This window comes from Gymnodraco acuticeps, unplaced genomic scaffold, assembly GCF_902827175.1.
Source record: "Gymnodraco acuticeps unplaced genomic scaffold, fGymAcu1.1, whole genome shotgun sequence".
NCBI lineage: Eukaryota > Metazoa > Chordata > Actinopteri > Perciformes > Bathydraconidae > Gymnodraco > Gymnodraco acuticeps.
In genome coordinates this window covers 4,194-18,963 of record NW_022991066.1, presented here as the reverse complement: position 1 = coordinate 18,963, position 14,770 = coordinate 4,194, and the positions used below count along the sequence as shown (strand labels likewise).

The 14,770-nt window shown below is 46.8% G+C and overlaps 2 protein-coding genes across 3 annotated transcripts; one reads left to right on the top strand and one right to left on the bottom strand.

The window, feature by feature from the left end:
* The first annotated feature begins 204 nt into the window (after positions 1-204).
* On the top strand, positions 205-10,582 carry abraxas1 (abraxas 1, BRCA1 A complex subunit). Of its 2 annotated transcripts, none has more exons than XM_034236762.1 (9): positions 205-358; positions 4,996-5,086; positions 5,176-5,212; positions 5,383-5,449; positions 5,708-5,904; positions 7,545-7,664; positions 9,385-9,469; positions 9,729-9,855; positions 10,154-10,582. In XM_034236762.1, the coding sequence occupies exons 1-9, from the start codon at positions 278-280 to the stop codon at positions 10,447-10,449; spliced, it is 1,101 nt and encodes a 366-aa protein (XP_034092653.1). In that variant the 5' UTR covers positions 205-277; the 3' UTR covers positions 10,450-10,582. The 2 variants fall into 2 exon arrangements, with proteins under 2 accessions (XP_034092653.1, XP_034092652.1); XM_034236761.1 differs by having other exon boundaries at positions 10,136-10,582.
* Positions 10,583-11,969: 1,387 nt separating this feature from the next.
* mrps18c (mitochondrial ribosomal protein S18C) lies at positions 11,970-14,394 on the bottom strand. The gene is made up of 6 exons (XM_034236764.1): positions 14,164-14,394; positions 13,935-13,987; positions 13,770-13,853; positions 13,111-13,168; positions 12,980-13,039; positions 11,970-12,126 (listed from the first exon to the last, which is right to left on the bottom strand). Exons 1-6 carry the CDS (start codon positions 14,222-14,224, stop codon positions 12,053-12,055), a joined length of 390 nt encoding a protein of 129 aa, XP_034092655.1. The 5' UTR covers positions 14,225-14,394; the 3' UTR covers positions 11,970-12,052.
* Between the last annotated feature and the right edge of the window lie 376 nt (positions 14,395-14,770).

Genomic DNA, 14,770 nt, shown 5'->3' with positions numbered 1-14,770 from the left:
GCCTGCCTGCCTGCCCGCCCACCTACCCACCTGCCTGCCCGCCCACCTACCCACCTGCCTTCCCGCCCACCTACCCACCTGCCTTTGTCATTAAAATATCTCATGTTGTTGTTTTTTCATCACAACAACTACATTTTAATCCTATTTTCTTCCCTTCTTGGCGCCAATGGGCTTCCATACTTTAAACGGGATTGTGTTGTAAATATTTTTCCCGCGCATATATGACCCCGTAGTGACGCTCCTGACGTCACCACAGTGGAGAAGAACAACAACAAAGATGGCGGAGCCGACGGTCCGTGTTTCTGGGATCGTTTTATCTTCTCTGATGTTCCAGCACGGGAACACGGACTCTGACGCGGTGAGGGAACATCCCATAATGTGCTGCTGAACCTGCTGGGAACATGTGAAGCTTCTCTACTAAGTTCATCTGTTCTTATTGTTTTATAACTACTTATCCATTCATCGACCTGTAGTTTCAGCTCTGTGCAGTTTGAGCATATTTGTATCACTTTAAACTGTATTTAAATCAAATCAAGTTTTATTTATATAGCACATTTATAAACGATGTTTGGTGGAGCCAAAGTGCTGTAGCCTACATATAATAAAAATAGCCTACAGTAGAGACACTTTACAGCAAATACAACAACACAGATTGTTCAGAATATCAGTATGAGAAAAACGACACCCTCTGTCCTTAGACCCTCTGTCCTTAGACCCTCTATCCTTAGTCCCTCTGTCCTCAGACCCTCTGTCCTTAGACCCTCTGTCCTTAGACCCTCACATCGTACAAGGAAACACTTCCAGAGAAACCCCACAGTTGAAAGGGAACATGGGAGAAAGCTCAGGGAGAGCAACAGAGGAGGGATCCCTCTCCCAGGACGGACAGACGTGCAATAGATGCCGTGTGTAAATTCAAGAGATAATACATTTCACAGCATATAGACCGAATGTTAGGAAATGCATGTGTCTGTAATAAGAAGATGAATCCACGAGGATGTCAGCTACAATCCTGAGGAAGCCATCAGGGAAGCAGCATGACGAGACCCAAGGCAGGACCGCAGAGACAGGTTCAGCCACGACCCGAAGTCCACGACTTAATCCAGAACTCAGGATAGAGGATCCAAGACACAGGACTACAGCAAGAGGATCAGCCTCGACTCCGGATCCCGGCGTAGATATAGATACAAAACAAGAACAAAGATTTGGCTGGGTTAATCGGAACAAGAGAATACACAGACACAGACAGAGAGGGGAAAGGTCATTGGATAAAAGTTATTCTTGATAACCCTCTAGAAAGATCTCATGAACTTCCCCACTCAATCTATCAAGACCCGAGCAGTTCTATTAGAGGATAGGAAACAGAGAGAGGGAGCACAACAACCTATCTCTTCGTCAGATGCACTCCCCCTCTTATCTAAGCGACTCTGTACCCCGTTACCCTCTACAAGGCCATAGACCAGCAGAGGGGACCGTTACCCTCTACAAAGGCCTAGACCAGCAGAGGGACCGTTACCCTCTACAAGGCTATAGACCCAGCAGAAGGGGACCGTTACCCTCTACAGGCTATAGACCAGCAGAGGGACCGTTACCCTCTACAAGGCCATAGACCAGCAGAGGGGACCGTTACCCTCTACAAGGCCATAGACCAGCAGAGGGGACCGTTACCCTCTACAAGGCTATAGACCAGCAGAGGGGACCGTTACCCTCTACAAGGCCATAGACCAGCAGAGGGGACGTTACCCACTCTACAAGGCTATAGAACCAGCAGAGGGGAACCGTTACCTCTACAGGCTATAGACCAGCAGAGGGGACCGTTACCCTCTACAAGGCCTATAGACCAGCAGAGGGGACCGTTACCCTCTACAAGGCCATAGACCAGCAGAGGGGACCCGTTACCCTCTACAAGGCCATAGACCAGCAGAGGGGGACCGTTACCCTCTACAAGGCCATAGACCAGCAGAGGGGACCGTTACCCTCTACAAGGCCATAGACCAGCAGAGGGGACCGTTACCTAGGCCATACCCCCGTTACCCCTCTACAAGGCTCATAGACCGGCAGAGGGACCGTTACCCTCTACAAGGCTATAGACCAGCAGAGGGGACCGTTACCCTCTACAAGGCCATAGACCAGCAGAGGGGACCGTTACCCTCTACAAGGCTATAGACCAGCAGAGGGGACTGTTACCCTCTACAAGGCCATAGACCAGCAGAGGGGACCGTTACCCTCTACAAGGCTATAGACCAGCAGAGGGGACCGTTACCTCTACAAGGCCATAGACCAGCAGAGGGGACCGTTACCCCTCTACAAGGCCATAGACCAGCAGAGGGGACCGTTACCCTCTACAAGGCCATAGACCGGCAGAGGGACCGTTACCCTCTACAAGGCCATAGACCAGCAGAGGGGACCGTTACCCTCTACAAGGCCATAGACCAGCAGAGGGGACCGTTACCCTCTACAAGGCCATAGACCAGCAGAGGGGACCGTTACCCTCTACAAGGCCATAGACCAGCAGAGGGGACCGTTACCCTCTACAAGGCCATAGACCAGCAGAGGGGGACCGTTACCCTCTACAAGGCCATAGACCAGCAGAGGGGACCGTTACCCTCTACAAGGCCATAGACCAGCAGAGGGGACCGTTACCCTCTACAAGGCCATAGACCGGCAGAGGGACCGTTACCCTCTACAAGGCCATAGACCAGCAGAGGGGACCGTTACCCTCTACAAGGCCATAGACCAGCAGAGGGACCGTTACCCTCTACAAGGCCATAGACCAGCAGAGGGGACCGTTACCCTCTACAAGGCCATAGACCAGCAGAGGGGACCGTTACCCTCTACAAGGCCATAGACCAGCAGAGGGACCGTTACCCTCTACAAGGCCATAGACCAGCAGAGGGACCGTTACCCTCTACAAGGCCATAGACCAGCAGAGGGGACCGTTACCCTCTACAAGGCCATAGACCAGCAGAGGGACCGTTACCCTCTACAAGGCCATAGACCGGCAGAGGGACCGTACCCTCTACAAGGCCAATAGACCAGCAGAGGGGACCGTTACCCTCTACAAGGCCATAGACCAGGCAGAGGGGACCGTTACCCTCTACAAGGCCATAGACCAGCAGAGGGGACTGTTACCCTCTACAAGGCCATAGACCGGCAGAGGGGACCGTTACCCTCTACAAGGCCATAGACCAGCAGAGGGACCGTTACCCCTCTACAAGGCCATAGACCAGCAGAGGGGACCGTACCCTCTACAAGGCCATAGACCAGCAGAGGGACCGTTACCCTCTACAAGGCCATAGACCAGCAGAGGGGACCGTTACCCTCTACAAGGCCATAGACCAGCAGAGGGACCGTTACCCTCTACAAGGCCATAGACCAGCAGAGGGACCGTTACCCTCTACAAGGCCATAGACCGGCAGAGGGACCGTTACCCTCTACAAGGCCATAGACCAGCAGAGGGGACCGTTACCCTCTACAAGGCCATAGACCAGCAGAGGGAACCGTTACCCTCTACAAGGCCATAGACCAGCAGAGGGACCGTTACCCTCTACAAGGCCATAGACCAGCAGAGGGACCGTTACCCTCTACAAGGCCATAGACCGGCAGAGGGGACCGTTACCCTCTACAAGGCCATAGACCAGCAGAGGGGACCGTTACCCTCTACAAGGCCATAGACCAGCAGAGGGGACCGTTACCCTCTACAAGGCCATAGACCAGCAGAGGGACCGTTACCCCTCTACAAGGCCATAGACCAGCAGAGGGACCGTTACCCTCTACAAGGCCATAGACCAGCAGAGGGGACCGTTACCCTCTACAAGGCCATAGACCAGCAGAGGGACCTTTACCCTCTACAAGGCCATAGACCAGCAGAGGGACCTTTACCCTCTACAAGGCCATAGACCGGCAGAGGGGACCGTTACCCTCTACAAGGCCATAGACCAGGCAGAGGGGACCGTTACCCTCTACAAGGCCATAGACCAGCAGAGGGACCGTTACCCTCTACAAGGCCATAGACCAGGCAGAGGGGACCGTTACCCTTCTACAAGGCCATAGACCAGCAGAGGGACCGTTACCCTCTACAAGGCCATAGACCAGCAGAGGGGACCGTTACCCTCTACAAGGCCATAGACCAGGCAGAGGGGACCGTTACCCTCTACAAGGCCATAGACCAGCAGAGGGACCGTTACCCTCTACAAGGCCATAGACCAGCAGAGGGGACCGTTACCCTCTACAAGGCCATAGACCAGCAGAGGGGAAATGGGGGGTGGGTAAGGGTAAGGGTCTAAAGGGAAAAAAGATGAAATATAAGGTACTATATTTTAAGCAATCCTATCTACTATTCCTATATTTGAATAATGTATAAACTATTTTAAAAATACTTTATGAAATCCTATGTTATGTTATAAATATAAAAATAAATAACTAAATAAATGAATAATTAAATAATTAAACAAAAGCCAGAGAGAAGAAGTGAGTCTTAAGAGTTGATTTTAACCCCAGGGTCCGGGCCTCACACGGAGGGGCAGAGTGTTCCAGAGCCTGGTCTTAGGCACTCCCAGCAGCAGCTGGTCAGCCGACCTTAAGGCTCTGGGGTGTAGCGCTGGAGCAGTTCGGCTACATAGGAGGAGCCCATTTAGGGCTTTGAAAACAAATACAAGGATTTCAAATCTATTCTGAACCGAACTGGAAGCCGGTCCGGGTGCAGTGAGGCCAGAGTGATGTGGTCACGCTTTGTATGGCCATATATGTTCTTGTGTTTATTTGCTTCTAGTTTTAAACGCTGTGTGTGTGTGTGTGTGTGTGTGTGTGTGTGTGTGTGTGTGTGTGTGTGTGTGTGTGTGTGTGTGTGTGTGTGTGTGTGTGTGTGTGTTGTGTGTGTGTGTGTGTGTGTGTGTGTGTGTGTGTGTGTGTGTGTGTGTGTGTGTGTGTGTGTGTGTGTGTGTGTGTTGTGTGTGTGTGTGTGTGTGTGTGTGTGTGTGTGTGTGTGTGTGTGTGTAGGAGGGTCTGGTCCTGGGGGAGAGTCGGGTTGAAGAGCAGATCACCATCAGCGACTCTCAGGCCGACAGGATCCACATCCAGGAGATCTACTGTGAGAGAATATCATTATTAATATAACGGCGTCCCGTTAATGTTTTTGTTCTAACTGTATAATAATAACATCTTTATTTATTCTAACAGACGTACAGAAGCACATCGCCTGCAGCAAACTGAACCAGTGAGTCCTGAGAGATTACATACCTTTAATATATATATATATGTTAGTTTAATAGTGTGTGTGTGTGTGTGTGTGTGTGTGTGTGTGTGTGTGTGTGTGTGTGTGTGTGTGTGTGTGTGTGTGTGTGTGTGTGTGTGTGTGTGTGTGTGTGTGTGTGTGTGTGTGTGTAGTCTATACAGCGGTGCAGGAGAGGTGAACTCGGTCGCTGTGAAGAAGCTGCTGGCGGACAATAAGCAGGTCAGACATTACAGTTTGAACTAAGTGTCACATTTTATAGGTGAACATTAAAATATTTGTAATTCATAATGTGTTCCTCTTTCCCGGAGTGAAGTCTTCACACCAACGTCACTAGCAAGTTACTTTCAGAGTTGTAGCCCTTTGAATGCCCACTCTTCTGGGTTTGAAATGAACTCCATGTGATGCTCTGTGTTCACGCTCAGTGACTGCAGACTGAGTTCTCAGGTGTACTTTAACCCACATGAGCGCCCCCTGCAGGACAGCGTGCTGGGCTGGTACCGGCAGCGCAGGAACTCTGACCAGCAGCTGAGCTTCAGAGAGCGGATTGTCCACCAGTCCCTGAAGGCATCGCTGAGAAACCCCCACCTGCTGTTCCTGCTGCTGACCCCCCACCGAGCGAGCAGTGCTGAGAGTACTCACAGGACCGAGTACTGCGCGTACATCTCACGCAACAGGTACTAATACTGCATTATATACTACAACCAGAGAAAAAAAGTAATACATTCCACTACTTCGTTACTCTCTACATAAAGTAACTCGTTACTCGCAGGCCGCCCTACAGGCAGATCACGCAGACTGCGGCGCACCTACAGTGTAAGCGCGCCACAGTTTTGCCTCTGCGAGACTCCACTTGCCCCCCCACTATTGCATTCAGGAAGACATAACACAAGTCTTTCTTTTGATATGCTCTAAAATCAAATAGGCTACCAGCCACACAACAAGCTCACAGTCTGTGAAACGTCAAGTCACTAATGAATGAAACCAGTTCAAGACGCATTATTCTTATTCGTATCATTCTTTATGAGCGCAGTGACGGTAAGGTCTCTAATTACTTATTTATTTAGTATTCCATAACTTAGTAACAGAGATGGTCAAACTGAAGTAGAGACATGGCAGAAATCCTACGATGAAGCGGGACATTGAACTGTTCACCGTGAGAGGGCGATCAAGAGAGCGAGCGGCGCGTTGAGCGAGTTCACAGGTGAAGACTCAGAAAGACAGAAGCACCAACAAGTAGCTATGTTCAGGTGTTTTCTGTAAATAACCGCCGGCATCAAGAGGAAGTCAAGCCCCCTGGTTTGTCCCTTATACCCTGACTGCCATGAGAACACTCAAAATCAAGTTTCCAAAATCCGACACTGAGGTGGTCTTAACGCAGCGCAGAGGACAGCGCTGACAAAGTGTGCTTCCCGCAGCGAGACGCTACGATACTGAGTGAGGGCTCATCGTGTGGATTCAGCCACAACAGAACAAAGAAGAGCAAACTCTCGCTCTCCAGAGGGGCAGGTCAACAGTAGCCCGTACCTAGCAGTGGATAGCAGCTGCTGGCCTGGACACAGTTTGCACCTCACCGTCACTTCCTGTCTATTCTTCGGACGAACTCAAAGTAATGGGCACCTCCACCCCTCGAGAGTTACCGCTGACTCAGCCATGTTTATGCAGCACTGCACGCGGAGATGTGGACGCGCAGGTTACGCACATATAAACCTGCGGCGGAAACCCCTCTCGTCTGTCAGTGTGATTATGACTGATTTGATAAAAGTAACGCGTGTTGGGGTAATGTTAGTAACTGTAGTGATTACTGAATTATAAAAGTAGCGCGTTACACTAACTACTCCGTTACCGACAAAAGTAATATTATTACACCAACTCTGCAATATATACTCTAGTTTACTTCATATCTGCTCACAGCACAGAGTTCTGCGCGTATCTCTCACGCAACAGGTAACAGCAGGGGACTCTCGACCGGCCCACTTTGGTACGGGGGGGGTGCTAGTGACTTCTCCGACCCGATGGCCCAGTCTGCCCCTGGATAACACAAAATACTGTGTGTGTGTGTGTGTGTGTGTGTGTGTGTGTGTGTGTGTGTGTGTGTTGTGTGTGTGTGTGTTGTGTGTGTGTGTGTGTGTGTGTGTGTGGTGTGTGTGTGTGGTGTGTGTGTGTGTGTGTGTGTGTGTGTGTGTGTGTGTGTGTGTGTGTGTGTGTGTGTGTGTGTGTGTGTGTGTGTGTGTGTGTGTGTGTTGTGTGTGTGTGTGTGTGTGTGTGTGTGTGTGTGTGTGTGTGTGTGTCTGTGTGTGTGTGTGTGTGTCCTCAGTGTGTTCCTGAGTGTTCCCCTGCTGGTGAACAATCTGGGTCTTCAGGAGCCTCAGAGCTACTGGAAGCTTCCTGCCGGAAGATCATCAGAACGCTACAGCGCCACCATCAGGAGACACAGGTAACTGCAGCCTGAACACCTGAGATACAGCGCCACCATCAGGAGACACAGGTAACTACAGCCTGAGGAACACCTGAGATACAGCGCCACCATCAGGAGACACAGGTAACTGCAGCCTGAACACCTGAGATACAGGTGATATGCTTTTTTATAGAAAAGGTCAAAGCAATGACAAAGGAGGTGTTGTTGGTGCAGTATTCCTGGATCTACACAGAGCCTTTGATTCAGTCCACCATAAGGTCCTTCTGTCCAAACTGTGGGCTTTGAACTGCTCTCCATTAAACCTCAGTTGGATTGAATCATACCTCACTGGTAGGCGTCAGCATGTTATCGTCAATAATCGACTCTCTCCAGCTCTAGACTTAAGCACCGGAGTACCACAAGGTTCAATACTTGGTCCACTTCTTTTCACCCTATATATGAATGACCTGCCACCTGCCTGTCCTGATGTGGAAACACAGCTATATGCCGATGACGTATGGGCATGCCAACACAAAGCAAAAGGCTGCTGATAAACTGACCTCAGCCTCAGTGCTGGTCACTAGCTGGCTACACCGCTCCTGTCTTCAGCTTCATGTTTTTCACAAAAAGAAAATGCAACCTTGTGTGAAATATAAGCATCTCAGGTGAACATTGTGCCTCAGGCGAAGTACCTTGGAATCATTATTGACTCTAATCTAACATTCAAAACACAAGTCAAAGAAGCGACCCAAAGAGTCAAGTTTGGCCTAGCACATTTTAAATACATAAGAAACACAATGACATTGAATTCTGCTAAATGATACATGAATGCCACGAACACATCACAGCCATGATCACATCTAACATCCTGTCTCACAAGCTGGGGGCCACTAACAGCTCCACACTGAAGCCACGAGCAACCCTGTGCAACAAGCGCTCAAAGTACTGGACCAGAAACCTAACCGCTCCCGTCACTGTGCCTTCCTCAACAAGCATAACATCCTGAGGAAGATTTAATCAAGTATAGGAACATCGTTCTGGTTTACAAAGTCCTGCACAATGCAGCCCCTCCCCCTCTTAGCTCATTGGCTACTCAACGTAACAACACCAGACGGACCGCTAGAAGCTCCACACGTGGCGACCTATCAGTCCCATCCAGGAAGAGTGCTTTTGGTCAGTCATCATTCTCGGTCACAGCAATACACAACTGGAACTCTCTCCCCACTCAAATCAAAGACACACACACACACACACACACACACACACACACACACACACACACACACACACACACACACACACACACACACCACCTTCACAGCTCACTTAAAAACATGGTTCACTGAGAACTACACCTGCACACACTAGTCTGTGTCGAGTGTGTTACATGTTGTGTTACATGTTGTGATCATGTTGTGTTACATGTTGTGATCATGTGCTCTGTGGGACATGTACTGTATGTATGTTGTTTATGGTCCTCTTGTATCCTCACACCGGTATCTACTTGTCCTCCTTTTTATTCTATTTTATATTTTTATAACTAATGCTGTTGATGTATTGTGATTTTAAGGGTGTCTATTACCATCTGGCCATGTCGGCTAAAGCTGCACCATTTACTGTTTTAGTGACAGTTCATCGATGAGGACTGTCCACGACACTATCAATAAATAAAGTAAACTAAACAGCGCCACCATCAGGAGACACAGGTAACTACAGCCTGAGGAACACCTTCACACATCATCTCCTGCTCCCCCTGCAGCTCCAGCTTCTTCTCCTCCGACGGTCAGCTGCGAGACGTCAACGATGTGAACGCCATGAACGATGCTCTGCAGGAGGAGCTGCAGGTGTGTGTGTGTGTGTGTGTGTGTGTGTGTGTGTGTGTGTGTGTGTGTGTGTGTGTGTGTGTGTGTGTCCTATTTTAAGTGTGTGTGAGTGTTAACCTCCTGTTTGTGTGTGTGTGTGTGTGTGTGTGTGTGTGTGTGTGTGTGTGTGTGTGTGTGTGTGTGTGTGTGTGTGTGTGTGTGTGTGTGTCCTATTTTAAGTGTGTGTGAGTGTTAACCTCCTGTTTTGTGTGTGTGTGTGTGTGTGTGTGTGTGTGTGTAGGCAGCGTGCAGAGAGGTGGAGGACAGCGAGCGGCAGCTGGAGACGCTTCAGTCTGAAGTGTCAGCGCTGAGGAAGAGGAGCAGAGAGAGGAGGAAGATGAAGAAGAGTGAAGCTGCAGGAAGAACAGGTTGGATTCCAAAAAACATCATTGTGTGTGTGTGTGTGTGTGTGTGTGTGTGTGTGTGTGTGTGTGTGTGTGTGTGTGTGTGTGTGTGTGTGTGTGTGTGTGTGTGTGTGTGTGTGTGTGTGTGTGGTGTGTGTGTGTGTGTGTGTGTGTGTGTGTGTGTGTGTGTGTGTGTGTGTGTGTGTGTGTGTGTGTGTGTGTGTGTGTGTGTGTGTGTGTGTGTGTGTGTGTGTGTGTGTGTGTGTGTGTGTGTGACTGTGTTCGAGTCATGATGAAGAGTCAGTCTTACGCTGTGTTCCAGGCGAGGAAGAGGAGGACCAGAGGAGGAATCTTCGTCTCCAGGAGGCCGTCGGCGCTCTGTTCAAGCGCTCGCCGCTCTTCCTCACACACACTCTGACGCTGCAGGGGTTTCCTGTCCCTGAACGCACCTTCAGCGGAGAGGAGGAAGAGGAGGAGGAGGAAGAGGCAGTGTGTGAGGAGGAAGAGGAGGAAGAGGCAGTGTGTGAGGAGGAAACTCGGGAGAACACTCACTCCCGAAAGAGGAGCAGAGAGATGGCGGCGAGCAGCGAGAGGAAACGCAGGAAGAGTGAATCCTGAATGAAGCGAGCTCAGGTCGGGGGGGGGGTCTCTCCCCCCTGAAGTGATCTGATACATTTTATAAGTTGTTTTGATAAAGTCGTCTTTTGTTAAAAGAAATCTGTGTCAGTCTTTAATTAAATTATTAAAACATGCAGTTTGTGTCTACAGTTGAAACTAACACTTTAAAAAAAATAAAATACAATTAATTTGCATAATATATATAATTACAAATAGTACACTAAGCCAGTGTTTCTCAAAGTGTGGTCCGTGAGCGCCCCCTAGTGGTCCGTGAGTATATTGGTCAATTTTTACATTTGAAATAAATAAATAAAAGTTGTCCGCACTCTCGCGGGAATATCTCCGTGTTTGTACCATTTTCAGGCGATTTGTAATCAGTTCTAGAAAAACTGTTTATTAGATTTCAAGAAGCGCATAAAAGACACAATGGATGTCTTTTATGAGCATGTATCCATGCTGGACGAAGATCCAGATGTTCGGAGTTAGAGATTATCTACAGGGGGTCCGCGGGGTCTTAAAGTATTAAAAGTTGATCAATTTAGCGAAAATGAAGACTCTTAAAAAGTATTAAAGGGCATTTTCCAAGGTTTTACATTTTGTAGCTTGTTTTCAATAAGTATATAAAGTATCCAGAGAGGTTGTGTTCTACAGTCTGCCTGAATGTCATCATGGCGTAGGTGTGTCGTGTGATTCTGTGTAGTTTATTGATGGCATCCCGTTGGGTTTGACGTCATCTGAACAGGACATCGCGCGCTCACTGCTTGATAGCGCGCGGAGGTCCGTTTACGCCGGTTGCTAGGCAACATCGTTATGGGGAAATGCAAGTCTGCGTCCAAATGGTTGGAAGATAAGGAGGAAGGACAATCAATACTGTATATAGTCAATGTGAGGTAAAGTGTGTCGCCAAGGTAACCGGTTAGAACTCCAAGTGGAAAGAGTCCAAGGATCCAAAAATACTTAAAGTTCCAAAAATACTTAAAGATCCAAAAATACTTAAAGATCCAAATATACTTAAAGTTCCAAAAATACTTAAAGATCCAAAAATACTTAAAGATCCAAATATAGTTAAAGTTCCAAAAAATACCGTAAATTCCAAAAATACTTAAAGATCCAAAAATATCGCAAATGGCTGGAAGTTAAGGAGGAAGGACAATCAATGCTGTTTAGTGAATGTGAGGTAAAGTGTGTCGCCAAGGTAACCGGTTAAAACTCCCAAGAGGCGATGAGGTCTTAAAATGTATGGAAAGGGTCTTAAAGGTCTTCCATGTGACTTCAGGACTCCTGCAGAGACCCCGATGTGATATCATGCAGTCTGTTGATCAGAGGCTGGTTTAGACCATGCAGCCCGACGGTCACCGAGGGTCATGTTTTAAGAGCATCATTACAAAAAGCCCACGTGAAACAATGAGCTGTAAATACATTCACCATTTTACTATCAATTCAATAGCAATATTAAAGTCTGAGTACTAAGTGCTGAAGCTGAAGAAATTAAACTACAATTAATTTAAAGAAAACTCAGATTAGAGAAAAAAACAACATTTATTGATTTTACATTAGTAATAATCCTCTCAGACGAGAACAAACACAATCAACACATTTCACATTACTCCAGGTGTTTGCCACAGACGTGCGGGTCCTTCATGAACTCCGGGTGTTTGTGGGTGACCGACATGAAGCCTGCAGAGAAAAGACAAAAACATACAATATATTTAAGGTTTTTAACTATTTGAAATCTCATCTTCAAGTTCTCAAACATTTCCAAGAATCGCTTTTTTTTCTTTCTTAGGATAATGTCATTTTTCGTAAACTCACTTTCTATTTTTCTCAAAATAGGAATTTTTCTCCTAAATATTTTACTTAAATCTAAATTAATAATCTTTGACTCAGAATAATATTATTTTTGTCAAATTTCTCAAACAATATACACACACATTAACACTCACACACACACATACATTAACACTGAGGACACACACACACACATTAACACACACACACACACACACACACACACACACACACATACATTAACACTGAGGAAACACATTAACACTGAGGACACACATTAACACACTGAGGACACACACACACACATACATTAACACTGAGGACACACATTAACACACTGAGGACACACATACACACACATACATTAACACTGAGGACACACACACACACATTAACACACACAGGACACACACACACACACACACACATACATTAACACTGAGGAAACACATTAACACACTGAGGACACACACATACACATTAACACACACACACACACACTGAGCACACACACACATTAACACACTGAGGACACACACACACATTAACACACTGAGGACACACACACACACACACATTAACACACTGAGGACACACACACACTGAGATTCCCGTTCAGTGTGAATGGATCTCTCAGAGCACCCAAATGGTATCCATGGTACCCCTTGAACGGACCCCCCCCTCTTCGGGCTCCTACTGTCCAAACCCCTGATTACAAAAGCTCAGCGCGAGGAAGACGTACCCAACGCGTGGGATTTCTTCACGGCTTTGGCCACTTCCTTCTGTTTCCTGGAACATAGCCCTGAAACACAAAGCAGCGTTCAGTCAGAGCTCAGTCTTCACGGAGGAGATATTCCAGCTCCAGCGTCTCACGTGTGATGTGGCGTCCGTAGATCCGTCCGGTGTACGGAGAGATGAACTGAGACAGCAGCTGACAGGAAACACATCGGGGTTTAGCACTTTGCAATCAACGGTGCTTTACAAACACAATGGATCATCATCACAGCGACACCCAGACACTTCCTGTGACCTTTGGAGATCCCAGACACTTCCTGTGACCTTTGGAGATCCCAGACACTTCCTGTGACCTTTGGAGATCCCAGACACTTCCTGTGACCTCTGGAGCTCCACTTGTTGTTCAAAAATACTAAATAAAGCCCCTTAATGTTCAGTTTGATCCCACAGCTACAGCGTTAGGATGTGTGTACCACATAGTGCCGAGTACTGTGACCTTTAGACGGGAACGTTCGTACACCGCCATACTGTTGGAAAAGTGGCGAAGGATCTCGTGGATATTTCTCTCTTTAGCCGTGGATATTTCCACAGTGGCTAAACAGATTTTCACCGTTTGAAATGCATTTGAAACGTTCATCTCTCTTTATGATTCTGCATTTTGAAGCGTAAGAAAAGACCTCAGACATTTGTAATAATGACACTAGAGGAGGAGTTCAGGGCCATGGAAACATACACACCCTCCTGTAAACCCACCTTTAACTAATCACACTACACACTGACACAGGTGCTTTATGTACCTGAGTGTTCTTGAAGTCTACGGTCACATTGCAGAGCAGGCATCCTTTCTGAGGCTCTTTGTAGGGGTTTTCCATCTTAATGAGCTGTAAAAAGAATATCAAAATACATTAATCTAATCCTGTTATTAGTGATGTAATAATTATTCCTAAATACAAATTACCCACCATGTCCTCGTTTGGTTGGACTACATTTGAGGTTGTTGTGAGACTTCTTAAACCTGCAGAAAAATGATTATTATTATAACAAATTACATCAACAACAGCTCATATGTTAGCATTAGCATTAGCAACACGTAGCTTAACTCCACCTAATAAACACATATTAACGGTTAATTTGACATGTAATGAATGCTGTATCACTATAACGTTTAATACAGGTGTTATAAAGGCTCACCTGTGTTTCCTTGTTGTAATACAACTGTTCTTATTCTCGTTAAACCTCTGAGGACGAGCATTTTGACCTGACACACGACCGGAAGATGTCCACCAGACGGGAACTCCGGGTTCTTCACTGTGTCAACTATTAGTTCCTACCACCTATTTAACTGATTAGTTGTTATACTAGTTGTTATTATATATATATATGTGTTAGTGAATATAAAAATAACCTGACATTTATAGTTTTGTGTACTCATGAATATTTAATATTACGTTTATTTTTGTATTATTTTAGGAACAGATTAAATGTTACCCCCGTTTCAAAGATCAAAATAACAGTACAAGATAGTAATCACCCCAGAAAACGACCATCGTAATCAACATTACGTATGCATTTTCTCACATTTAACCCACCTTTTAAAACCCTTTTGCATTTGTAATATAAACTAAAAAAGGAGATAAAATAAGCTGATGATTATATGAGTGAAATATATAATCTAATATCTAAATATCGGCTTTACTTTGTGGGAGACTTTTCAACCGGAAACTGTATGAATGTTCAAATTGCCAACAAGTACTTCTCAGGAAGATAGGCTACAGTGACAGAACATAAAGCAGATAAC